General features: G+C 40.8%; 1 protein-coding gene across 8 annotated transcripts in view; it reads left to right on the top strand.

Annotated features, from left to right (window-relative positions):
- The window catches only part of PPP1R12B (protein phosphatase 1 regulatory subunit 12B), a 267,914-nt gene that overhangs the window by 228,258 nt on the left and 12,857 nt on the right, over positions 1-26,799 (top strand). For 6 of the 8 annotated variants that reach the window (XR_008382941.1, XM_053604145.1, XM_053604143.1 and 3 more), the window contains 5 exons: positions 13,306-13,322; positions 17,722-17,866; positions 18,808-18,912; positions 23,338-23,391; positions 24,840-24,890. Coding sequence is in view for 7 of the 8 variants with exons in the window: in XM_053604145.1 (XP_053460120.1) it covers positions 13,306-13,322; positions 17,722-17,866; positions 18,808-18,912; positions 23,338-23,391; positions 24,840-24,890 (372 nt within the window). In the remaining variant the exon portion in view is untranslated. The remainder of the gene's footprint in view (positions 1-13,305; positions 13,323-17,721; positions 17,867-18,807; positions 18,913-23,337; positions 23,392-24,839; positions 24,891-26,799) is intronic. The other 2 variants (XM_053604146.1, XM_053604144.1) reach the window with 1 other exon arrangement.

The raw sequence follows: 26,799 nt of genomic DNA, 5'->3' as shown, positions 1-26,799 counted from the left end.
ATAGTCCCAACTACTCGGGAGGCCGAAGCAAGAGAATCGCTTAAGCCCAAGAATTTGAGCTGTGACGCTACGGCACTCTACCGAGGGCAACATGGTGTGACTCTGTCTCAAAAAATAAAATAAAATAAAATAAAATAATAAAGTTGTTCATATGAAAAGTTAAGCATTCCAGATTTAAATGAATTATAAAATAGCTGTGCATAGATCACACACCTGTAATCCCAGCTTCTTGAGAGGCTAAGACAGGAGGATTTCTTTTTCTTTTTTTTTTTTTTTTTTTTCAATTTTTTGTTGTCATTGTTGTTCATTTGTTCGTTTAGTAGGCCCAGGCAGGTTCAAACCCACTAGCCCCAGTGCATGTGGCCGGCACCTAAACCACTGAGTTCCAGGCGCCCAGCCAAGACAGGAGGATTTTTTGAGCCCAGGAATTTGAGACTTTGTATGGGACAACAGAGAGACCTCATGTCTAAAAATTTTTAAATAAATGAAAGTATATCAAAGCATTAAAAACAAAACAAAATGTGTTGCTTTCCAAAATCAACTTTACATGGTTGGTTATCTGAGAGAGGGTATAGGCATCCAGACAGAAAAATAATAACCTTAAATGTCTGTAGATTAGAAAGGGAAGTAGGAATAGCCTACATAGTAAATCTATAAATAATCAAAATCTTTACTTGAGTGGTAAGGAATTTGTTTGAGCTTATTGCAGCCAATAAGCATTGGGAGAACAAAAAAAACCCAAATGGGTCAAGAAAGATAGAATGGGAAAACAGAGGAAACTGTAGGAACAGCACCTAATATTTACAAAACGTTTGCTATATTTCATGCTGCAGCTTGCACTGAAGTTGTCTGATTTAATGCTTTCCATAATCCTATACACTAGATACTATTACCCCATTTTACTGATGAGGACATTGAGGCAAAGAGAAGTTAAGTAATTATCTAAGGTAACATAAAAAGTAAATGCTGAAGACAACAGTCTGGTTCCAGAGCCTCAGTCTTAACCAGTATGACCCATACCTATTCCAGTGAAACTACTGTCTCTCCATTAAATAGCTTCTTAATTATTGCCAATATCTCAGACTACTGAATCTAATTTGGAAAGGGAGATGACAATAAAAGCTGAAGGGGGAGGGTTTTGCTTTTACCTTTTTGAGACAGAGTCTCACTAGACATAGAATGCTGTGGCATCAGAGCTCACAGCAATCTCAAACTCTTAGGCTAAAGTGATCCTCTTGCCTCAGCCTCCCAAGTAGCTGAGACTACAGGTGCCTGGCTAACAAAAGCTGTTTTAAAGGAGGCATGATAGCTTATTTCTGTAAGCCTAGTATTTAGAGAAACAGAGGGAGGAGGATCACTTGAAGCCAGGAATTTGAGACCACACTGGATATCAAAGGAAGACCCCATCTTTACAAAAAAATTTAAAGCTTAGCTAGGCATGGTGGTGTACACCTGTGGTCCCAGCTACTCAGGAGGCTGATGTAAGAGGATTACTTGAGCCTTAGAGTTCAAAACTATAGTGAGCAATGATTGATTGTACCACTGCACTCTCTAGGCTGGAGTGAGACTCTGAGAGAGAGAAAGAGAGAGAGGGGGTGGGGAAGAGAGAGATCTATACTCTTGAACATTAAGATCTAGAATAATTTTTAAGGGGTATATCAGTTATATGTATTTACTCTAAAGCCTTTTGTAAGTATTTAAAAACAGATCTTTTAAGTAGTCAGCTCATTTCTCTAATTTTGTTTATGCTATTAATTTGCTTTGTAAATAATTTTTTAAAAGATAATACAAAGATATGCATCAACTCAAGACCCGTACTGAAGTTTTCCTTATCTGAGGGACCCTTCCCTCTGCCAAAAAAGTAATACATGGTGGCTTGGCGCCCGTAGCACAGTGGTTACGGCACCAGCCACGTGTACCAAGGCTGGAGGGTTCAAACTCGGTCCGGGCCAGCTGCACAACAGTGACAACTGCAACAACAAAATAGCTGGGCATTGTGGCGAGCACCTGTAGTCCCAGCTACTTGTGAGGCTGAGGCAAGAGAATTGCTTAAGCCCAAGAGTTTGAGGTTGCTGTGAGCTGTGACACTACAGCACTCTACCAGGGGTAACATAGTGAGACTGTCTCAAAAAAAAAAAAAAAATCATACATGATAGTGTCGTTTTTCATGACCACCCAGTTTCAAACTTCAGGCTGATTCAATAGGCCTGAGCCTTCCATAAAGCCTTTCCAAAAATATCTAGTCAATATTAGCCTCTCCCTTTCCTAGCTACCCTTTCTATTTATTATATCTACCAGATAGTCTAATATTTGATTTAATTATATTCAGTCCATCACTTTCTTATGTTCCTAGTTGTTTTATGAGTATGCTTATTTTTCTTCCCCAAAGAGGAACTCTTTGAGATCAGAAAACCATGTCTTAGCTTCCATTATTGCCCATTTTATTCCTTTAAGTATCACTTATAAGGTATCTAATGTAAATACAGGGAATGAATACTGTTGCCTATTTAAGATTTTGTCTCTCTGCTCCTATTGCATTTGGCCATCAGGAAAAGGGTCAAAAGTTACATACTTTATTTATTTATTTTTTTTTAAAGTTACATACTTTAGAAACCTACCTATAAAATGAAGGCCAACCACAAATCTTCCCAACGCAATTCACATTCCTTTTATTGCAGTTTTTGCTAGTGTATTTGTAGTTCCAAAGTATCTTAGTTAGTATTTTGGTTTCTATCTGGAAAGAAAGAGAAAAAGCTAAGAACAAAGGAAGGCCCTGACCTTCTGTGGTACCTACTCAGAAATAAAAAGTTTATGTTACTTAGGTCCCAAGTATTTATTGCCTCTTGAAACGTGAGGTCTGTAGAGCCTCGCTAACCCTTTTGTAAAGCTTTTGATTCACGGTCCAGTCCAAATAAAATTAAAATGACTGCTACCCAAAATAGGTTGCTAGACTGTAACATTTACTATGTTTAAAAAATCCATCACTTCCCAGGCTTTATGGAAAGCTTACTGTAGCCTAAAGGGGTATAATGGTGGCCAGTAGTATCTATTAAAGAGCCTTTACAAACTAGTGGGGTAAGAACTAGAATCTCAATCAGAGAAATGGAATGAAGGTCAAACAGTAGGATTTATGCCTTAAGAAGGACCTTTAAAATTGATGATGTAGTATGTGCTTATTTTCTAACAATTTTTTTATGATCGGCTTCTTTTCTCATTGAGCCTGTGTTTTGAATTATCTGAATAGGCTCCTATACTTTCAGGTGGCCATGCACACCTGTGTGAACCTAAAATCCAAGCTATGTAGAAAATAAAAATAGATGTTAAATGTGAGAAACGTGACAGAGTCAGAAGACTGAGAGCTCCTCAACCTTCTGTTGGTCACTTTCGTCACATACAGTGCATGGCATGTGAAAGGCTAGATGCAGACTGTGCCTGAACCTGCAAAAAAGTATTTATGAATCGTAAGAGTTTATGAATTATTTTTAAATATAAAATGGCTTACCTTGAATATTTTGTGGAGGACTTAGTATATTTACATTGTATATTTCCCTTTACAGTAAATATATTTCATGATCTCCCCCAAAATCCAGAAATTCTTTAGAAGCTGGGAATATCCACAGATAAAAGGTATAGGCCTGCATAGAAATGAAAAACTAAGATTCAAGTAATACTTAGGTAGCATGATAGATTCAACAAAAGACAGACTTTATGGGTTTTTTAATATAGTGACATACACTAGAGCATGTGAGGTAATGGTACATGATCTCATTTCTATATGCAGTATTAAATTGATAGGATAGTCACAATCTGGCATATGAGATTTTTTAGAAGTATTTATAATATAAACTACATGTAAGTATTATATTTGACTTTCCAATTTAACTGTTTTTGTTCCATATTTATTAAATTGTTGGTAAAGACAATCAAGAAGTATAATATGATGAAGATTCCTGCATATAATATAATATCTGCTTTTAAATGTTAATTTTTGGACCAGATGCAGTGGCTCATGCCTACCTGTAATCCTAGCACTCTGAGAGGCTGAGGTGGGAGAATCCCTTGAGCTTAGGAGTTTGAGATCAGCCTGACCAAGAGTGAGACCCTGTCTCTACTAAAAATAGAAAATTTAGCTAGGCGTTGTGTCGGGTGCCTGTATTCCCAGCTATTTGGGAGGCTGAGGCAAGAGGATCACTTGAACCCAGGAGTTAGAGGGTGCTGTGAACTAGGCTGACTCCGTTGCATTTTACCCTGGACAATAGAGTGAGGCTGTCTCAAAAAAAAAAAAAAAAAATCTAATTTTTACTTGGAATTATGCTTTGATCCATACACGTCTACTCACATGGATGCACACTTATTCCAGCATAAGACAGTGCTCTCAAGATTGTTCAAATTCTGAATGTATGGGGTCTGTCCGGAAAGTAACACACCATTGTTCATGAAACAAAAACAGTTTACATGAGATAGATGTAACCCTTGCAGTCATAGAGAATGCACTGGAATGTGCATGTGTGAAGAATTTCAGCTTCACTTTACTAATCAGTGGTCACTCAATGCTGTTGAGTGAGTATGTGTACTCTGTGGCTGTTGCATTTAAAATGAATGAATAGAGCAACAAATCTGCATCAAATTTTGCATTAAGCTTTAGCATTCCTTTGTGGAAACTATTTGAATGATTCAGAAGGCTTTCAGGGGCAATGCAGTGAGTACAGTGCAAACAAAAGTATGGCACAAATGGTTCAAAGACGGTCAAGAATCTGTTGAAAGTGGACACAACTCCCTTCACCATAGTTTCAAAGAAAATGAAATACCTAGGAATATACCTAACGAAGGAGGTGAAGGACCTCTATAAAGAAAATTATGAAATCCTCAGAAAGGAAATAGCAGAGGATTTTAACAAATGGAAGAACATACCATGCTCATGGCTGGGAAGAATCAACATTGTTAAAATGTCTACACTTCTCAAAGCAATCTACCTATTCAATGCCATTCCTATTAAAATACCAACATGGTACTTTCAAGATTTGGAAAAAATGATTCTGCATTTTGTATGGAACCAGAAAAAAGCCCATATAGCTAAGGCAGTGCTTAGTAATAAAAACAAAGCTGGGGGCATCACCATACCAGATTTTAGGCTGTACTACAAAGCCTTAGTGGTCAAGACAGCATGGTACGCCCAAAAATAGAGACATAGACATTTGGAATCGAATAGAAAACCAGGAAATGAAACTAACATCTTACAACTACCTAATCTTCGATAAACCAAACAAGAACATACCTTGGGGGAAAGACTCCCTATTCAATAAATGGTGTTGGGAGAACTGGATATCCACATGTAAAAGACTGAAACTGGACCCACACCTTTCTCCACTCACAAAAATTGATTCAAGATGGATAAAGGACTTAAATTTAAGGCATGAAACAATAAAAATTCTCAAAGAAAGCATAGGAAAAACACTGGAAGATATTGGCCTGGGGAAAGACTTTGTGAAGAAGACTGCCATGGCAATTGCAACAACAAAAATAAACAAATGGGACTTAATTAAACTGAAAAGCTTCTATACAGCTAAGGAGACAACAACCAAAGCAAATAGACAACCTATACAATGGGAAAGGATATTTGCATATTTTGAATCAGACAAAAGCTTGATAACTAGGATCCACAGAGAACTCTAATCCACATGAAAAAAGCCAGTAATGCCATATATCATTGGGCAAGAGAGATGAAGAGAACCTTCTCTAAAGAAGACAGATGAATGGCTAACAAACATATGAAAAAGTGCTCATTGTCCCTAATTCTTAGCAGTGGTTCTCAACCTGTGGGTTGCAACCCCTTTGTAACAGTGAAAATACATTGCTGCATTAGGAGGGTTGAGAACCACTGGATTAGAGAAATGCAAATCAAAACCACCCTGAGATATTCTCTAACCCAGAGAGAAAGGCCCACATCACAAAATCTCAAAACTGCAGATGCTGGCGTGGATGTGGAGATAAGGGAACACTTTTACACTGCTGGTGGGACTGCAAACTAATACAACCTTTTTGGAAGGAAATATGGAGAAACCTCAAAGCACTCAAGCTAGACCTCCCATTTGATCCTGCAATCCCATTTCTGGGCATCTCCCCAGGAGGGAAAAGATCCTTTTATCATAAGGACACTTGCACTAGACTTTTTACTGCAGCTCAATTTACAATTGCCAAAATGTGGAGACAACCTAAATGCCCACCAACCCAGGAATGGATTAACAAGCTGTGGTATATGTACACTATGGAATACTATTCAGCCGTTAAAAAAAATGGAGACTTTACAGCCTTTGTTAATTAACCTGGATGGAAGTGGAACACACTATTCTTAGTAAAGCATCACAAGGATGGAGAAGCATGAATCCTATGTACTCAATTTTGATATGAGGACAATTAATGACAAGGTCACAGTGGGGGTGGGGGGAAGGGGAGAGCAGAGAGAGAAAGAAGGAGGGAGGGTTGAGGGAAGGAAGAGCAGAGAGAGGGAAGGAGGGAGGGGGTGGGGCCTTGGTGTGTACCACACCTTTTGGGGGTAAGACACAATTGCAAAAGGGACTTTGCCTAACAAATATAATCAGTGTAACCTGGTTTCTTGTACCCTCAATGAATCCCCAACAATAAAAAAAAAAAGAATCTGTTGAAAGTGATCCATGTTCTGGAAGGCCTGCAGCAAGCAGAACACCAGAGAATGTTGAATGAGTATGGGCTGCAGTCAGCAAAGAGCAGTGACTAACAGTGGGAGAATCAGAAGCTGATCTGGGGATTTCAGACAATACTGTGTCCAAGATTTTGACACAGGATATTGACATGAAACATGTCATGGCAAAATGAGTTCCGCAGTGTCTGCTACGAGAGCAGAAAGAACATTGTGCTGCATATCCTGACGATTTGCTTCAGACCAGTACCAATAAGCCAGATTTCCTCAAGAAGGACATAATAAGGCCAGGCACAATGGCTCACACCTATAATCCTAGCACTCTGGGAGGCCTAGGCAGGTGGATTGCCTGAGCTCACAAGTTTGGGACCAGCCTGAGCCAGAGGAAGACCCCATCTCTAAAATTAACTGGGTGCTGTGACGGGCACCTGTAGTCACAGCTACTTGGGAGGCTGAGATAAGAGAATCACTTAAGCCCAAGAGTTTGAGGTGGCTGTGAGCTGTGACTCTATGGCTCTCTACCGAGGGTGACAAAATAAGACTCTATCTCAAAAAAAAAGGACATAACACAGATGAATTGTGAGTCTATAGCTGTGATCCAGAAGCGAAGGCCCAGTTCTCCCACCAGAAATCACCTGTTTCTCCATGCCCAAAGAAGGCGCAGCAAAATCTCAGCAAGATTAAGACCATGCTTTTTGGTTGGGATGTTATTGTTCATCACAAGTACACTCCCCCAGGCTGAACAATTAATACAGAGTCATCTTCCATGTTGCTGAGCGATTGAGAGAAGCAATGCAACAAAAAAGGCCCCTGCTATGGGTAATTGGTGACTGGCAGCTTCATCATGACAACTCACCTGCCTATGCATCATGCCTCATTCAGAATTTTTTGGCAGAATATCAAATCACAAGGGTACTGGAAACTACCCCCCCCCCTTATAGCCTGGATTTGGGGCCCTTCGAGTTCTGGCTTTTCCCAGAACTAAAATCACCTTTGAAAGGAAAGAGATTTCAGACCATCGATGACATTCAGGAAAACATGCAACTGATGGCAATTCCAGCAAAGGATTTAGCAGAATGTTTTGAACAGTGGAAGAGACATTGGAAGAACTGTGTGAGGTCTCAAGGTGCCTACTTTAAAGGGTACTGAGGTGTCATTGCATCTTGCATCTTCTTCAGTAAATCTCTCTTTTTCATATTACATGGCTGGATACTTTCCAGACAGAACTTGTATATAATCACCCAATGAGAGATCTCAGAGGCCATGTGCTATGGATGTTTCTTACTTTTAGGATGTAATAAATTAGACCTTTTTTTTTTTTAGAGTCAGAGTCTCACTTTATTGGCTTCGGTAGAGTGCCATGGCATCACACAGCTCACAGCAACCTCCAGCTCTTGGGCTTAGGCAATTCTCTTGCCTCAGCCTCCCAAGTAGCTGGGACTATACAGGTGCCTGCCACAACGCCCGGCTATTTTTTTTTGTTGTTGCAGTTTGGCAGGGTCTGGGTTTGAACCTGCCACCTTCAGTATGTGGGGCTGGTGCCCTACTCACTGAGCCACAGGAGCCACCCTAGACCATTTTTTTACAAAGGGGATCCTTGTGGGTGGTGCCTGTGGCTCAATGGGTAGGGCGCCGGCCCTATATACCGAGCGTGGCAGGTTCGAACCCGGCCCCAGCCAAACTGCAACAAAAAAATAGCCAGGTGTTGTGGTGGCGCCTGTAGTCCCAGCTACTTGGGAGGCTGAGGCAAGAGAATCGCCTAAGCCCAGGAGTTGGAGGTTGCTGTGAGCTGTGACGCCATGGCACTCTACCGAGAGCGAATAAAGTAAAACTCTGTCTCTAAAAAAAAAAAAGGATCCTTGTAATAGTTGAAATTTCTAAAATGGTTCTCCAAAGATATCCTAGGCTAATGTCTTAGAACCCAGGTGTATGACAAAATAGCTCTTTCATGATTATTGTGTTGTATGGCACAGTGACCTTAAAGTGGGGAGGTTTTTCTGGGTGGGCCTGGTCTAATCACATGAGCCCATAAAGGCAGAGAGCATTCTTAGCAGATGGCAGAGGGGAAGCTGGAGAAATTCAAAGTGTCAGAATAACTCAAATTGCTATTGCAGGTTTGAAGATTGAAAGGGCTAGGCGGCACCTGTGTCTCAGTGAGTAGGCGCCAGCCCCATGTACCAAGCGTGGCAGCTTCAAACCCAGCCCCGCGGCCAAACTGCAACAAAAAAATAGCCGGGCATTGCAGTGGGTGCCTTATAGCCCCAGCTACTCAGGAGGCTGAGGCAAGAGAATCGCCTGAGCCCAAGAGCTGGAGGTTGCTGTGAGCTGTGATGCCACAACACTCTACTGAGGTTGACAAAGTGAGACTGTCTCTAGAAAAAAAAAAAAAAAAAGATGGAAAAGGGCTGTGTTAGAAGGAATGCAGGAGCCTCTACATGCAGTGAGCAGCCAGCTAGGCAACAGGGATCTGAGATCTACAGTCACAAAGAACTGAATTCTGCCAACCTGACTAAGTTTGAAAGCAGATCCTTCCTCAGATCCTGCAGATAAGAGCCAGAGGTAGATAACTTGATTTTAGCCCATGAGAAGCTGAACAGGAGCCGAGCAGAGCCTTGCCAGACTTTTGACCTATAAAACTGTGAGATAATAATTTTTTTTTAAGCCACTAAGTTTTGTGGTAATTTGTTTTGACATCAGTAGAAAACTAACACAGTTGAAATTTTGATGATATTAAGGAAATATCATTAACTTTTTAGACGTGGGAAAAAATCCTAACACAGGATTGTCATTGTCCTTTAGTGTTACATCTTTGCATAAATCCTGACAATTCTTGTTCCACCTTCACATGTATATCTAAATCATGCAGTCTCCAAATACATTGCTAGAAGGACATAGGTTCTGAAAGATCTACTTCAAAGACTAGGAGACTCTCCTTATTTCAGCTTTCTTAAGAATTCCATCTGGGGTGGCGCCTGTGGCTCAGTGAGTAGGGCGCCGGCCCCATATGCCAAGTGTGGCAGATTCAAACCCAGCCCTGGCCAAACTGCAACAAAAAAATAGCCGGGCGTTGTGGCGGGCGCCTGTAGTCCCAGCTGCTCGGGAGGCTGAGGCAAGAGAATCACGTAAGCCCAAGAGTTAAGAGGTTGCTGTGAGCCATGTGACGCCAGGGCACTCTACGGAGGGCGGTACAGTGAGACTCTGTCTCTACAAAAAAAAAAAAAGAATTCCATCTGTTTGAGTTATAAAGGTTTCTCTTCCCTTCAGGTAGAAAGCTAGAATACCTTTATTCTTAAACTCAAAAGTTATAAAATTATATTTTGTGATTAACTCAGACCATGTTTAGGTTTGCATTAGCTCTGAAAATCTGCAGGGTCTATGCAGATCACTGGCTTGTGCATCAGTCATTAATCTGAGAAGCCTGAAGGGAAAAGCTTGTTCTCTGTAGGCCATCCCAGAATAGCTCACATTGTTTCCCCTGGCTCAGCTAGTGCACCAGAACATGATATAAAATATTCCTTCTGCTTAGTCCCTCTTTGCGGAAAATGTAAATAGATTTTTTCCCACCACCATGGGGTCAGGCCATGACTCCAAAGGAACATGAGTTAAACCAGTTTGGGCCTTGGCAGTAGACATGTGACTTGGTCTTATTCCTTTCCCTTGGGCCCATCTTTCTAGAGCCACAATTTTATTTTAAACTTGGTAGAAGAAGTTTGGTTTTAATTATGTGCCTTCCTGAACTCCTAATAACTTTCAAGTCAAAAGCTCTTGTGGAGGATTTTTCTGAGCCAACCTCTGGTATTTTGAGGGCCCTACACATTTTACAAATCAAAAGCAGTCTGGTTTCTGTCCCCTTCTGGGATTGCCGTCTGAATTAATGGTGATCTTCACTCTGTTCTTTTATTAGAAACAGGCCTAAGCAATGAGACTATTATGGAGAATTTCAAGAGATATGAAAGGAAGGATGATACTGCTGAGAGAGAACATTTTTAAAAGGAAAAAGTGGGGGAGACAGAAAGAAGCCTGCTTCTTAGTTTGGGGGTATTTTTTAAACTGTAGTATATCTAGCTAATCATTCTTTTTACCTCCATTCTCTATATTCATATTGGTTTCTAAGCAACTTTTTGTATCTTCTGCTTTAGGCTCCCATTTGCAATATTTATTGCCCTCAACTAGGCCATAAAAGCTGTAAAAGTAATTCTTTCTCTGAACAGTTTTTATCTAGTTCGGACAACACCAGAGAGTATCATCTTCATGGCTGTCATTCATTTGTCTTCAGTAGAAGGTAGAGCAAAACAGTCTTTAACAAAAGCATTTACAGAAGTTCTAAGAGTTCCAGATTAGAGCGATGACATAACATTTGTATGTTAACCTGCAAAAGACCTTTTCTTATGTGGTATCATATGTACAAATAAGCTAGCTATTCTGACTCTACTTAAAGAGCAGAGTAGGAGCAAAGTGTCCAGGGGACATGTGGAGTGACAGCATATCAGACTAAGGAGGGACTGAAAAGGGCAGCCTTGCTAGGAGGTGGCTTTTCTTCATGGAAGCCCTCTGTATTGTATTTTATTTTATTTTGTTTTATTTCATTTTATTTTTTGAGGCAGTCTCAAGTTGTTGCCCTGGGTAGAGTGCCGGGGTGTCATAGCTCACATCAACCTCCAACTCTTGGGCTCAAGTGATCCTCTTGCCTCCGTTCTTCTATTTTTAGTAGAGACAGGATCTCACTTTTGCTCAGGCTGGTTTCTAACTCATGGGCTCGAGCAATCCACCGGCCTCAGCCTCCCAGAGTGCTAGGATTATAGGTGTGACCACTGTACCCAGCCTGGAATCTCTCTTTAAGTCAGGGGTTATACTCATCAGTATAATCTGCACTTTCGCAAAATGTATGTGTTTTAGCCTCAATCCTGGAGATTCTTACAGTGTGTCTAGATAGTGATCTTTCTATATGAATTCTTAAAGATCCCCCAGATGATTCTGCTGTATAGCCCTGGTTAAGCACCACCGGACTGGACAAGGCTTTTTAATGTTCATATATGTGTGTGTGTGTGTGTCTGTGTCTGTGTGTGTGTATATATATATTTTTGGGTGGGGGCGGGGGGTAGAGAACGGAGTTGGTCTTGAACTCCTGGTCTCAGGCAGTCCTCGGCCTCCTAAAGTGCTAGGCATGGGCTACCACACCTACTTTTTCATTTTTTTAAATAGCATTCTATGGAGTAGGAGGGGACTTTCTCACCTCCCCTAACCACCTCACACTTTTAGTCTCACTAGAGATCTGGGAGAAAACAAGAACGATCCTGAGTTGTCTTTTTTTTTTTTTTTAGATTTTATTTTTTTATTTTGTTTTTCTGAAACAGAGTCTCTAGCTATCGCCCTGGGTAGAGTTCCATGGTGTCACAGCTCACAGCAACCTCAAACTCTTGGGCTTAAGTGATTCTCTTGCCTCAGTCTCCCAAGTAGCTGGGACTACAGGTGCCAGCCCACGACACCTGACTATTGTTGTTGTTGTTGTCATTGTTGTTTGGCAGGCCTGGGCCAGGTTCAAACCCGCCAGCCCTGGTGTATGAGGCCAGCGCTCTAGCCACTGAGCTATAAGCACTGAGCCCTTTTTATCCCTTTTTGAAATAAAGTCTCACTCTTCTGCCCTGAGTCAGATGCCACGGCATCATCATAGCTCACAACAACCTCAAATTCCTGGGCTCAAGGGATCTTCTTGCCTCAGCCTCCTGGGTAGCTGGGACTACAGGTACCCACTACAATGGCCATCTAGTTTTTTTTTATTTTTAGTAGAGACAGGGTCTCACTTTTGCTCAGGCTGGTCGTGAACTCTTTTTTTTTTTTTTTTTTTAAGAGACAGAGTCTCATTTTGTCACCCTTGGTAGAGTGCCGTGGCATCACATCTCATAGCAACCTCCAGCTCTTGGGCTTAGGTGATTCTCTTGCCTCAACTTCCCGAGTAGCTGGGACTACAGGCGACCACCACAACACCCAGCTATTTTTTTTGTTGCAGTTTGGCTGGGGCCAGGTTTAAACCCACCACCCTTGGTATATGGGGTTGGCGCCTTAGTCACTGAGCCACAGGTTCTGCCCTGGTCTTGAACTCAAGCAGTCCACCTGCCTTGGCCTCCCAGAGTGCTAGGATTATAGGCGTGAGTCACCATGCCCAGCCCTGTTCTGGATTTAGTATTTGTAAATGCCGTATTCACTTAAGGCAAAGTTGAGGGTTTGTGAACTGAAGCAAATTTATAAAACAAACATTGAGATCCAGAGAAGCTACATGTTACTGAGAAAGTCGATGATAGTCACTCCTAGAACACAAGCTTGGCTGGTTAGTTGGGTAGGGTGGGAGCAGTTTTTAAACATTTTACATTTTGCTGACTTTACCTTAAAATATGCTGTCCCCAAAACCTTATATCTAGGGAGTCATGGAATATAAAAATGCATGAGCAAGAACTAAAGTAGCCTTTTGTGCAGTCAGTTGAATTGTTTTACTTAAGTGGTACCCCCATCTCCAGCTGTGAATTTCAGACATTCGATTTGAGAAGTGCATTTATAAATGGAAATAATAAAAATCAGCCCCTTGCTAATGCTGTTTTCTTTTTTGTTTGTTTGTTTTTGTCTCCTTTCTCTAGCATGAAAGACTTTCTAGGTAAGAACTCTCTCTGTTTTATATGCATGCTTAATACTTGTAAGTGAATGCATGTCTAATTAAATTTAGCTTTATATAAAAGTTTAGTAATGTTTCTCATATCCTTTCCTTTCTTTTCATTTCTATAGCCACCACAATAATTCAGACTTTTATTATTTCCTCCCCAAAGTAATGGAACAGTTTTTCAATTCACCTTCCTACCTCCAGATTCTCCTCTTTCTAATTCATCATGTTTACTTCCATGAGATTAATTTTTTAAAGCACCAGTGTACCAGGCACCATGCTAGGTATTAGGGAAACAACATGAATAAGATACTATTCTTACTTTAAATTAGCTTACAAGTCAGAGAGACAGGTTATTTCAATAGAAGGTACTAAGTGTTAGTCAGAAGTAGGGACAGGCCAGGTGCAGTGGCTCACGCCTGTAATCCTAGCACTCTGGGTGACCGAAGCAGGTGGATTGCTTGAGCCAGAGCAAGACCCAATCTCTAGAAATAGCTGGGTGTTGTGGCAGGCACCTGTAGTCCCAGCTACTTAGGAGGCTGAAGCAAGGGGATCACTTGAGCCCGAGGGTTTGAGGTTGCTGTGAGCTATTATGCTATGGCACTCTACTGAGGATGACAAAGTGAAACTGTGTCTCAAAAAAAAAAGAAAATTAGTAGAGACAGATGAGCACAGAGAAGAGCGATTAACCTAATCTGGCAATTTAGAGAAGGCTTCATTGCAGAGTTACAGCCTAAACAGAGATTGAAGTTAGATCCTGTCATATAATAGTGGCTGCAACACAATACCTGTATCTAGATGCTACTCATACTTTGTTGAATGAACTAAAGACTTGTTTCACAATTGCTGAAAAATTAAGAAAGGATGTTAGAGTTTGGAGGATGACCTTTTGTAACTTATCTCCTAGTTTCAAAAGGTACCAAACTGATCTTCCTAAAGAAAAATAAATAAATAAATAATAATAAAGACTATAGAGCCAAAAGTTTGAAACTTTCTTTTCCACTGTTCCTCTGAAGGAATATTAAGAAGAGATTGGGAGAAGAAGTAGTTATGGGATAGCATAGGGGTCAATAAATCTTTATAACATACTTAGGAATTAAGTTGGTTCTGCCTTATTAATATATTTTAAATTTTACATGTATTTTTTCCCTATTTGCCCTCTCACCAAGCACCAACCAGAGGACTAATAATTTACATCTAACCTAGCAGAAATGACTTAGTTTTTCAAAACTGGTGGGAAGTGTTATTTTTGTTCTAGTTAATAATTTTTTGTCAACTCTATTTTATGTATTATAATGGCCATTTGTGAAACGAAATTTCCCCTTTTCAAACTTCAAAATATGCTATAAAACTGTAGTGATTAAAACAGTGAGGCACTAGTTCAAGGATAATCAGAAAGATCTATGGAGTACAATCCCTAGCCCCAAAATGTTATGTGTATAAGCTGAATTTTCATGTCAGTCGTGAAGAAAGTATTCAGTAAGTGGTCATTAGGACAATTGATTATCTATTTGGAAAAACATATCTTTTCCTCAAGCCAAACCAAAAAAAGTGGGGGAGGGGAAAAAAAACAATCTCAGACAGATTAGAATTTTTAAGGAAATATGGTTTTACATAAAAGTTGGTAGAAGAAAATATTTTACATTCCTGATATAGGAAAGACTTTTCCAAGAGTGATAGCATAAAGGTAAAAATTGTCTAATATATACAATTTTAAATATCTGCTATTAAAAGATACTGTAAACAGAGACAAAAAGTGAAGTGGGAAAAATATTTGTAGCCTGTGTTAGACAGTTTAAAAACCCCTCCTGGCGGCGCCTGTGGCTCAGTGAGCAGGGCGCCAGCCCCATATACTGATGGTGGTGGGTTCAAATCCAGCCCCAGCCAAACTGCAACAAAAAAAAAATAGCCGGGCGTTGTGGCGGGTGCCTGTAATCCCAGCTAGTGGGGAGGCTGAGGCAAGAGAATCGCCTACACCCAGGAGTTGGAGGTTGCTGTGAGCTGTGATGTCATGGCACTCTACCCAGGGTGATAAAGTGAGCCTCTGTCTCTAAAAAAATAAAATAAAATAAAAACCTCTCCTATGTAGAATGTTCTTCCAAAGATGATACCTACTGCAGAAAAGCTGTGAATAGGCAATTCAGAAACAAAGGTAAATAACGAAAGATACTGAAGTTCCCTAATATTTTTAAAAATATTAAAATTAATGACAGTGAGATATTATATTTCTCCTACTAGACTGGAAAGGATTAAACCTCTCTGGAAGGCAGTATGGTGATATATACACACACACACATACATTTAAAATATATTTAGGCTTGACCAAACAGTTATACTTCTAAGATTTATCCTAAGAAATGAATTAAACAAAGACAGTAAGATTTATAGATGTCTGTTCATTGCAGCATTGTTTTAGTAGCTAAAAACCAAAGAAAAAAAAAAGGCTTGGCACCCGTAGCTCAGTGAGTAGGGCACCAGCCACATCACGAAGCTGGGAGGTTCGAGCCCAGCCTGGGCCAGCTAAACGACAGTGACAACTCCAACCAAAAAATAGCTGCGTGTTGTGGCGGACGCCTGTAGTCCCATCTACTTGGGAGGCTGAGGCAAGAGAATCGCTTAAGCCCAAGGGTTTGAAGTTGCTGTGACCTGTAACGCCATGGTACTCTACCAAGGGCAACATAGTGAGACTCTGTCTCAAAAAAAAGAAAAATATTTATTTGGGGTGGCACCTGTGGCTCAGTGGGTAGGGTGCTGACCTCATATACCGAGTGTGGCAGGTTCGAACCCTGCCCCGGCCAAACTGCAACAAAAAATAGCCAGGCGTTGTGGTGGGCACTGTAGTCCCAGCTACTCGGGAGGCTGAGGCAAGAGAATCACCTAAGCCCAGGAGTTGGGGGTTGCTGTGAGCTGTGATGCCACAGCACTCTACCGAGCATGATAAAGTGAAACTCTGTCTCAAAAAAAAAGAAAACTTAAAAAAAAAAAAGCATCAATAGAGAATTAATTGTATTATCATAAAAGCATGAAGTAAAGACTACGTAGTCATTTTTTTTTTAATGAGGCAAATTTATTTTTACTTACAGATGCCTATAATCATACTGATAAGCATAGGGAGGAGAAGGGAAGAAATTGGGCAGCACTATGTGTTGTGTGACTTTATTTGTAGAATTATGTATTACTCTGCACAGACAGGAACTAAACTACTAATAGCGATTATTTCTTAGGCAGGAGTATGAGGTGACTTTCACTTTCTACTTTAGACTCTTCAGTATTAATTCTTTCTACAAGTATGTACTTGTACTGCTTTTGTAATCAGGAAGGTCAATGAAGAGATTTCCATTAACCAAAAAAAAAAGAAAAAGAACGTTGTGAAGAATGTGGGACTCTCTTAAGTGAACAGTGGCCGTTAGCATCATTAGGAGCTATTTGCTTTGCCTCGCCTTTTCCTGTGTCACTCCTGTCGCTCCTCTACCTCATCTACTACTGAGCTCCCACACGCCCAGTTATGACAGTAACTACCCCAGGACCGGGACATGAAATGCAAGTTCCACAGCTGTGACTTTTCATCCCACTTTGGGCTGTAGACTCTGCAGGGCTGATTTGTACACAGCAGTTTTGTATGCACCACGTTTTAGTTTGGAAATAGCAAAGCCCAAGAAAAATATAAACCAGAGTTAAGGGTTAAGGTGATAGTTGTACACAAACAGACAAACAGCTGGGAGACTCTTCCCCTGATGAACTTACCAATACTGGAAAGAAACCACCATCAGTTCTTTTGCTCTATTGCTAGAAGATGCAGAAATTCTAATCACAGAGTAGGAAACTAGTTGGATGTTGTGTTGATACCCCAACACAGAGAGAATCATTTGGCAGACTCTTATTTTTAATAAACATGAGAAACATTTGGGATTCCAGCAAACCTTTAGTGTACCCAAAAGGCGTGCGGGCCATGTCCTAGTGGTCATTCTACCCTTCTTCAACCTCGAGCTCAGATCTCTAAGACCAAATGTTTCTGATTCATGACAGTTCATTGTAATCATTTTCCAGGAGCCACGAAAATCCAAGAAGCTTACTTTTACAAGCATGCTCGTGAGGGAAATTTTTCAACCCTCAAGTAATTTGAAAAGCTCTAAGATTTGGGTTCAAGCCACCAGTTTTTCAAATAAGCTTCATTCTTGGCAAATGCTAGGCTGCTTTCTTCCTCCCCAAGCTCATGCAGTTTAGCCCTGACATCTCTGAATGCTGGCAGTGAGATTCAAGGAAGGAATGTTGTGGATTGTTTCTGGCCAGGGCTCTCAAATACTTCTTAGAAAAGTCAAAGTCTACCCTGAACTATTACCTTCCCCAACTACTTTGTTCTGAAACCAATTTTTACCTTTAATACTATCTCCCATAGGTTGGAATCTGGAGGTAGTAGCCCTACAACCAGCGATTCTTACAGTGACCGGGCTTCAGCAAGAGCCCGTCGGGAGGCCCGGGAGGCCCGTCTAGCCACCCTGACCAGCCGTGTAGAAGAGGACAGCAACAGGGATTATAAAAAAGTAGGGTTCTTTTAAATTTTTTCTCTTCTTGGGTGACATGTAAACCTCTCAGCTTTTTCCCTCAGTGTAGAAAAATTAGACTAAGCAGAAGAAAGGATGCTTAAGTAACAGTTCATTGCAGGTTTCTGGGTTTGTTTCACCTCTCCAAACAGCTAAATAAAAGACCCCTTCATAAATTGTTTTTAGTGAAGTAAATATATGGCTAGATTCAAATATTTAAAGGTGTAGGAAAAAGTAAACATTTAATAATTGTAGGAAGGGTAAAAAATCTAATGCTATCTGTCAGAGCCCCTGAGAATCATTTGATGTACTCTGTTGTTTTTAACGCACATGCTTCTGTTAAGGTCTTGTGACTATCAACTAAATACTACTTGGAGTTAGTAAAATAAACAAATAAACAAAAACATCATCTGAGTTTGGAGAGGGTTTAAATCACTTTATAGTTCATTTCCTTTGGTTCTTAGAAAAGACTAGCTAGTTCTAAGAGTAGATTTAAAAACTTCCCCTTCAGGTGCTTGAGATACCAGGAAAAAATATTTTTGTTAAGAAAATATTTGTTTTGTTAATAGGTTGTTAAGCAGAACTTGACTAAAATCAATATACATGCCAGCCTGATGCCAAAAAAATAAATAATTCTCTTTTGTATGGGGAAGTAAAACACTTTTAAGCAATGTTAATGTCCCATAGGATAAAATAAAATGACTGTTTTTCCCCTTGAGAGTAACATTATTGAAGCTGAAGTATCGTCATTGTCTTTGCATTTATCACCTTTAAAAAGCTGAATATTTTCTGCTTTCTAGACTTCTTTCAACTTTTCTATCTACCACACAGTGGTGGCTTGGAGCACAGAGCCCTAGGCATTCCTGTGATAAGCCTGTGTGAGTTCTAATTCTATAAGCCCCACCAGTGGGTGACCTGATTCTTTTTTTTCCTTCCCCCAGCTCTATGAGAGTGCCCTGACTGAAAACCAAAAACTGAAAACAAAACTTCAAGAGGCCCAACTAGAACTAACAGACATAAAAGCCAAGCTTGAGAAGATGGCCCAGGTAAGGGGGAAAAAGAAGAAAAAAGACAGGAGCCAGGGGTTGATGTAAGGAGGCAAACTAGATTAGGGATCTAAGGGGCAAGAAGTAAGACAGAATTAAGATCAGGCCCACTCAGAGGCAGTCATAATAGAAGCCTCTTAGATTCTAATTTGATTTTAGGTTCCATCAGTATTTAACTTAAAATTGAAAGCTGACAGTTCAGTGAACAATTCCTGATCATCTAAATTCTAACAGTTAATATTTTAGATAATCATCTACTTATTTCTTAATAGAAAAGTGTAAAACAGTGCCATAGGGCTAGTCCTAGACAGTTTCCTTGTCTTGTTCATCACATTTTGGTTCAATTTATCTATACATCACCTCTCAGAAATAAGCAAGATGCCATTAAACCTAATCCAAAGAGGTAGCAAATTAGGCCTAGAGAAATAAGTACTTTGCTTAGATCATGTAACAAATCAAGGGCAAAAATCGTGCTAGAACAGAGGATTGAGTCCCAAAGCAAAGACTGTTCAAATGTTGTTTCCCCAAGCTACTACTCTCTTTTGACCTAGAAATAAAGAACATCAGTGGCAGAAAGAACAAATAAACCATTGCCTTTAACTTCTAGGCCTGCTTTAATTTGATGATGCTTTAGGGAGCTGGAGGTAAGAAGCTCATCACCAGTGAAACAAACCCTGCAGCTGAAAGCTAAAGCAAGTGCTGTCTTAGGTTATTCCTGAGTTAACAGGAAACCTATTGAGTTGTTGCCCTCTAGAATGCCTGGGGACTAAGAATTTCACAAGCTGAACTAAAGTAAAAATGACTCTTTATCAGGAAGGCATGAAATGAAAACCAGAGGTGGAAATAAAATATCCAAAAGCAAAGACTAAAATGCTAGGATTGTAAAGTACTGAATAGGGGAGGTAGAAGGGTTGTGTACCCTTTAAATATCTTGTTGCACTTCCTCTAGAAAGGGATGAGGAAGGAGGTGTCCACACTTAGAAGAGAGCACCACAAACTGCATAGGATCCCAAAAAGATAGCCAAAGACCCACACTTTCCAGAGAAGGGCCTTAAAGTGGCAGAAAGAACAGATAAACCATTGCCTTTAACTGCCAGGCCTGCTTTAACCTGATGATGCTTTAGGGAGCTGGAGGTAAGAAGCTGGCCTGGCCTGCATGCTGCCTATCAGTTTGGAAGAGGCAGCCCCTTCTGCCTGATTGTAGTAGCCAAACACAGCTCTTACTGGGAATTTCTGAGACTTACTACAACACAGATAGATAATAACTAAGCTTCAAGTGATTTTGTGGAACAAGAAAAGTAGGTCTCTAAATCTAAAATTAAAAAAAAACACTGGGCGGCGCCTGTGGCTCAGTGAGTAGGGCGCCGGCCCCATATGCCGAGGGTGGCGGGTTCAGGCCCAGCCCCGGCCAAACTGCAACCAAAAAATAGCCGAGCGTTTTGGCGGGCGCCTGTAGTCCCAGCTGCTCGGGAGGCTGAGGCAAGAGAATCGCGTAAGCCCAAGAGTTGGAGGTTGCTGTGAGCCGTGTGACGCCACGGCACTCTACCCGAGGGCGGTACAGTGAGACTCTGTCTCTACAAAAAAAAAAAAATACTCAGCTGTAACTGTGCCTTAAGGCAAAGGAGATGGACTCAATAAACCTTGTGGTTTCTTTTCACCCCAACATTACTGACCCAGGCAAAAAATGTTGTGTTCCTGGTAGACTCTTAGAAGATGTCTGGGTCTAATTTTTATTTGTATGTATTAGCAGTGGTTAACAAATACAGATCTTGTGCTGGTTCACATCTGTTAGTACTAGGGCTGTTTTACAGAAAATTAAGGAGCAGTCGTGAGGAACCACAGGAAGAACACGGCTTCACCTGCTTCCCATTCTCTTCAGCAGAAGCTTCTGACAGCCTATGTCTTGACCTTTAGGGGTTCTTGGCTTTTCCACCAGCCTGGGCCTCAGAGCAGTGAGTAGTCTAAGAAGCTGCTGACATTGACTTGCACGGAGAGCACTGAAAATAAAATCAGCCTTTCCAGTTGCCAGAGAAAGCATTTACTTTCCAGCCAACTGCTTTGCTGGGTGTGTCAGAAATACTTAGTTTTGCCAAATAGAAGTTATTGAAATTCAGAATAAGTGGAAGTGCTACAAAGCAAGTCTCTGCTATTTATCAAAAATGGAGTTGTTTGGCAGAGCGGCAAGGGAGGGCTTGTCAGCCTCATATATTTGTATGGAAACAGTTACTACAAGAACACAGTGTTTTTACATAAAAGATCCACCTGAAATCTAAGGTGGGGGAGTCAAAATTTAAAACAAAATAAAAAACTAGTTCTTTTTATATGTGAACCTTGAAAACAGGGAAATCATCGCAGCTTCTACACCTCATGTTCAGAAAAGAGTGAATTATAAGGATTATGAACAAACAACAGGGTCTATTTCTGCATTTTCTCTTTTCTTTCTGCTTCATAGTAGATGCAGTATAAAGGCAGACAGCCATGACCTTCAGAACAGAAGGTGAAAGCCCAGGACAGGAGCCAGAATTCTTCGTTTTACTGTTGCATTCTGGCTATTCCTTAATATTTTGAAAAAAGAAACCTGTAAGAAGACCAGCATAATTTCCCTATTTATTAAATATTGCCTGTGTATAGCACTAGGCAAAGTAAAAGCAATAATCACTTGTATTTATTGTCTATTGAAATGTAAGAAATTCTACTTAGTTCTAAAATGTTAAGACCAAACGGGATATAAGGGATCACTTCCATTCTCTTATTAATTCTAATTTCCTTATTAATGACCCAAGGAGGATCATTACCTGAGGTTATTCTACTTTTTAATTATGGTGGCTAAATCCTGTTAGCCCCTCTGCAAAATTTAAGTTGAAAGGCTAAGATGATGTAAAATAAACATTCTAAACCTTTTATTCAAATAAAATAATATCTTATTTGGAAACCTAGTATATAAGACAATAAAAATGTAATTGCTCTATTCAGAGCAAAGCAGATGCCATGAATGGGCTCCTCAGAACCCCTGGAAGCCCACAGCATGTGAAAACCACTGTTCTAAAAGGAAAACAGCATTAGTTCCCAAAAGAGAAAGAACAAGGAGAAAAGGGATTTGTTTGGTTTTTTTTTTTTTTTTTTTTTTTTTGAGACAGATTCCCACTTTGTTACCCTCTATAGAGTATCATGGTGTCATAGCTCACAGCAACCTCAAACTCTCGGGCTCAAACAATTCTCTTGCCTCAACCTCCCAAGTAGCTGGGACTACAGGTGCCCACCACAATGCCTGGCTATTTTTAGAGATGAGGTGTCACTCTGGCCTCAGACTGGTCTTGAACTGGTGAGCTCAGGCAATCCACCCGCTTCGGCCTTCCAGAGTGCTAAGATGACAGGTGTGAACCACCGCACCTGGCAGATTTGTTTTTGCTTCTTTGAGATAGAGTCTCCACCCTGTTGCCTAGGCTAGAACACAGTGGCGTCATAATAACTCACTGTAACGTCAAACTCCTAGGCTCAAGTGATCTTCTTACCTCAGCCTCCCAAATAGCTGGGACTACAAACACATACCACCAGGCCCATCTAATTATAGAGGCAGGAGTATCACTGTGTTCCTCTGGCTGGTCTCAAACTCCTCAGCAATCTTCCCACCTTAACCTCTCAAAGTGCTAGAATTACAGGCGTGGGCCCACTGCGCCCAGCCTCCCCAGCCTTTTAAAAAAGAAAACCCATTTTTTTAAATCTCCTCTCCTTTGTGATATTACTCATAGAAGAGAGGAGAGGGATGATGAGACGTAAGAATGTAGTTGTCATTGAAGACCTAGAGAGAGTGTATTAGAGAATAGAGTTGTAATATCTTGGTACTTGTATTTCAGAAAACAGGTCAGGCGCAGTGGCTCATGCCTATAATTCCAGCACTCTGGGAGGCTAAGGCAGGTGGATTGCCTGAGCTCACAAGTTGAAGACCAGCCTGAGCCAGAGTGAGACCTTGTCTCTAAAAATAGCCAGGCATTGTGGTGGGTGCCTGTGGTCTGAGCTAGATCAAGACCCTGTCTCTTAAAAAAAAAAAAAAAAAAATAGTGGGGCACTGTGGAAGGCACCTGTAGTCCTAGGTACGTGGGACGCTGAGGCAGGAGATCGCTTGAGCCCAAGAGTTTGAGGTTGCTGTGAGCTAAAGATGCCACGGCACTGTACCAAGGGTGACTAAGTGAGACGCTGTCTCAAAAAAATAAAAAATTCAGAAAACACTACAACTGCCTTCCCTTCCCCATTGGGAATCCTGCAAACTTCAGAGAGGCAATAATGTTAGGCTTAGAGATCTATCAGAATCTATTTGCTTGGGACCCTTGCTGTCTGGATGTCTCTTGGTGAATCTGCACAAGACTGGGCTTTCTACTTCCTCTGAGGCAAGTTAAATAACAACTGTTTTGTTTGCATTTGCACCAGCAGAAACAAGAAAAGACATCTGACCGATCATCAATGCTGGAGATAGAGAAACGGGTATGAGCCTATCTTTTTCCCTCCTGTTTAATCTCCTCTGTCTGACTTTCTTTAACTTTGTTGTTCATACCAATGGAAAAAGTTCGTCTTAAGAAAGTGAGAGTTCTGACACATTCCATTCCCAGCTTGATGATAAATTCTTTTTGTCTGACTCTGGACAGTAATTTGATTGCTAGTCCTCTGGACTTCCTCAGATGGTCAGTACTTTCCACATATTCCAGTCTTAGGATGGGAAGGGTCCTTGGACAGTCATCTTATATATTGTTCTGCCTGTAGGCAGAACTATACCCAGCACATACCCATAACATATCTTAACTTACTGTAACACACCCACATTTAGGTGTAAGGTCACCTTATCCTTATACTTCCCATCACCTTGAACAGAAAGGAGGCTTTCATTCTGTGAGACGTAAATAAACTCAAAAGAAAAAATTTAAAAGGGAAAGGAGGCTTTCAGTAGGACCCTCTGCTATTGATTTAGGTCTTATGACTTGAAACATGAGCCAACACAGATTTTCACTCACTCTTTTCACTATGGAGAAGATTTCTGATTCAATGGCTGCCCACTTTCCAATATTCACTCAAAACATTACATTTTTGGATTGGGAAAATTCAATTAGATTTATTGATGATCCCTAGCTTTGATTTGACCCTAGGGAAATAGTATGTTCCCACAGCTAAGTTTTAATATGTTTGACTCGTTTAGCCTGTAACTAGACATCCTTGGTATTTCCTTACTCACCATTGGCTCTCCATCATTAGAGAAGCAGTTCCCTAGGAATTTAGGAGGATCATTTCTGAAGATAATGATACCTCTTTGACAATAGAGAGCAAGGGCCCTAGTCACTTACAGTTATTTGAAATTCTGTGAAATTGGGTGGCGCCTATAGCTCAAGTGGCTAAGGTGCCAGCCACATAACACCAGAGCTGGCGGGTTCGAATCCTACCCAGGCCTGCCAAACAATGACAACTACAACCAAAAAATACCCAGGTGTTGTGGCAGGCACCTGTAGTCCCAGCTACTCAGGAGGCTGAGGCAAGAGAATCACTTAAGCCCAGGAGTTGGAGGTTGCCGTGAACTGTGACACCACAGCACTCTACCCAGGGCGATAGCTTGAGGCTGTGTCTCAAAAAAAAAGGACATTCTGTGAAATCTTCAACTTACACAAAATATTTCCAAGTGCCCTGGTTCATTTTGCATATTAGCAAGTTGCTTCTCCATATATCTTCTAATTTTCTAATAGGAGATTTAGGTAAAGTGATTTTTATCAGTGAAGTAGTTCCATCCACAGTGTGGATCAGATACTACTCAAATCTCCTTAGTAATGTTTGCCTAAATTAGTAGACAAATTCTTTGACCATGAAGCTGCTGATCACAGCAGCTAGGAAACAGCATTTTGGCTTCTGTCTAAATGCATTAGATGTTCAACATTCTCGTTCCTAAACAGGAGAGGCGAGCCTTGGAACGGAAAATGTCAGAAATGGAGGAAGAAATGAAGGTATGAAGAAATATTTTTTCTCTTTGTGCGCTTGTTTTCTGAATGCCTGCCAAGACTGGATATTTGAGCATAGGCCTGCCCCCTCCAAATTTCACTACAAACTCAATAACCTTGAGAAGAAGAGATAATATGTGAAGAAGGGTGAGCCCCTCTACTCACATTTCTTAGGCTCTGTCAGCTCACACAGTACTCACTGTAGCTACCTCAAAGGCCTTCTGGGAACAAATGCTCCCTTGGTTTAAGGGGAGATCTCAACAGGGTGTAGACAAAGTTGAGTTGAATTTTAAGGTTTTTTCTTTTTTTTGGTTGTTGTTTTGTGTCACTCTGATATTCTTCGTAGAGTGCTGTGGCATCATAGCTCACAGCAACCTTGAACTCTTGGGCTCAAGCAATCCTCTTGCCTCAGCCTCCCAAGTATCTGGGACTAAAGGCACCTGCCACAACACTCAGCTAGTTTTTCTATTTTTAGTAGAGACGGAGTCTTGCTATTGAGCAGGCTGGTCTCAAACTCCTGAGCTCAAGCAATCCACCTGCCTCCTCCTCCCAGGGTGCTAATAAATGATTGAAGGTGTGAGCCACCTCGCCTAACTACTTTTAGGATTTTTAAACAATGTCTTCACCCTCCAGAGCAATGTTTTTCAACCTTTTTCTTTTTTATCTCACAGCACACTTGAACCTATAGTTAAACTTTCATGGCACATTTAAATTATGTTGATTAAAAAAAAAGGGCAAAAAATCAAAATTTAGGAACATCATTTCTGCTTTGAACTTCTTTTGAAAATAATTTAATTAAGGGCAGGGCATGGTAGCTCATGCCTATAATCCTAGCACTCTTGGAGGCCCAGAAGGGTGGATTCCTTGAACTCAGGAGTAGGAGACCCCATCTCTACAGGCACCAGGTGCCAGATGTTGTAGCAGGCGCCTGTAGTCCCATCAACTTGGGAGGCTGAGTCAAGAGGATCACTTGAGCCCAAGACTTTGAGGTTGATATGAACTATGATGCCACAGCACTCTATCCAGGGTGACAAGGTAAAACTCTGTCTCAAAAAAAGAAAAAAGGAAAAAAAAGAAAGAAGAAAATAATTTAATTAATGATCTTTAAAATTTTGCATAGCACACCAGTGTGCCACAGTACACTGGTTGAAAATCACTGCTCCAGACTCTGGATGATAAGGCTAGAACAGGTTTTACAGCTCTGCAGAGCCTCCCATTAGGTGCCTGGGGAAGCCTGAAACTTTCTTCCCTGATTTCCTCCCAGCCTAGCCTTCAGATTGAGTCATTCTGCAATAGAATAAAAGTTTATTCACATATTGATATCATGCTCCAGTCCATTTCCCCTGAAATGTTCAGGAATGCTTGGCAGTCCTCCACTAGAGTAAGTTCATGCCACTAGACACTCTTTACAGGTGACTGCTTTCCTTTCTCCCCTCTCCATGACCTTCAGTGACTACCTCTATTAGCCACTTAATAGACAGCTGCCATCCTGAGCCGTTTCAGGTGCTAAGAACTGGCAGTCTATCCAGGAGACAGTTCACTGCTATGGCAGGGGGGCTTATAGAGCTGGTCAGGGTAGCCACGAGGGCATGATTTGGGGTCATCTATTCCATGCAATACCACATCCCCACAATCACTTAGCACTTGCTGGGTTTTTTTCCTCTTTCTTCAGGGATCTTATTTTACTAGATATATGATGCTTAAGCATTCATCTAGTGAAACATAGGTTTTTTCCAGCTGGGAAACAGAAGCTCTCGGGTAGTATTAGGCAGATCCCCAAGTGTCTTTCTATGACCAACATCCGTAATATGCTATTGGAACACTTTGGAAGAGGCATTTATTGTTCCACTGGCCTATAAAGATTGATTATTTACTGGGGAGAAAAAAAAAGCTTTTTAAGACCTGAAAAGGGGGC

Source organism: Nycticebus coucang, chromosome 10, assembly GCF_027406575.1.
Source record: "Nycticebus coucang isolate mNycCou1 chromosome 10, mNycCou1.pri, whole genome shotgun sequence".
Taxonomy (NCBI): Eukaryota; Metazoa; Chordata; class Mammalia; order Primates; family Lorisidae; genus Nycticebus; species Nycticebus coucang.
This window is presented reverse-complemented; position numbering and strand designations above follow the sequence as displayed.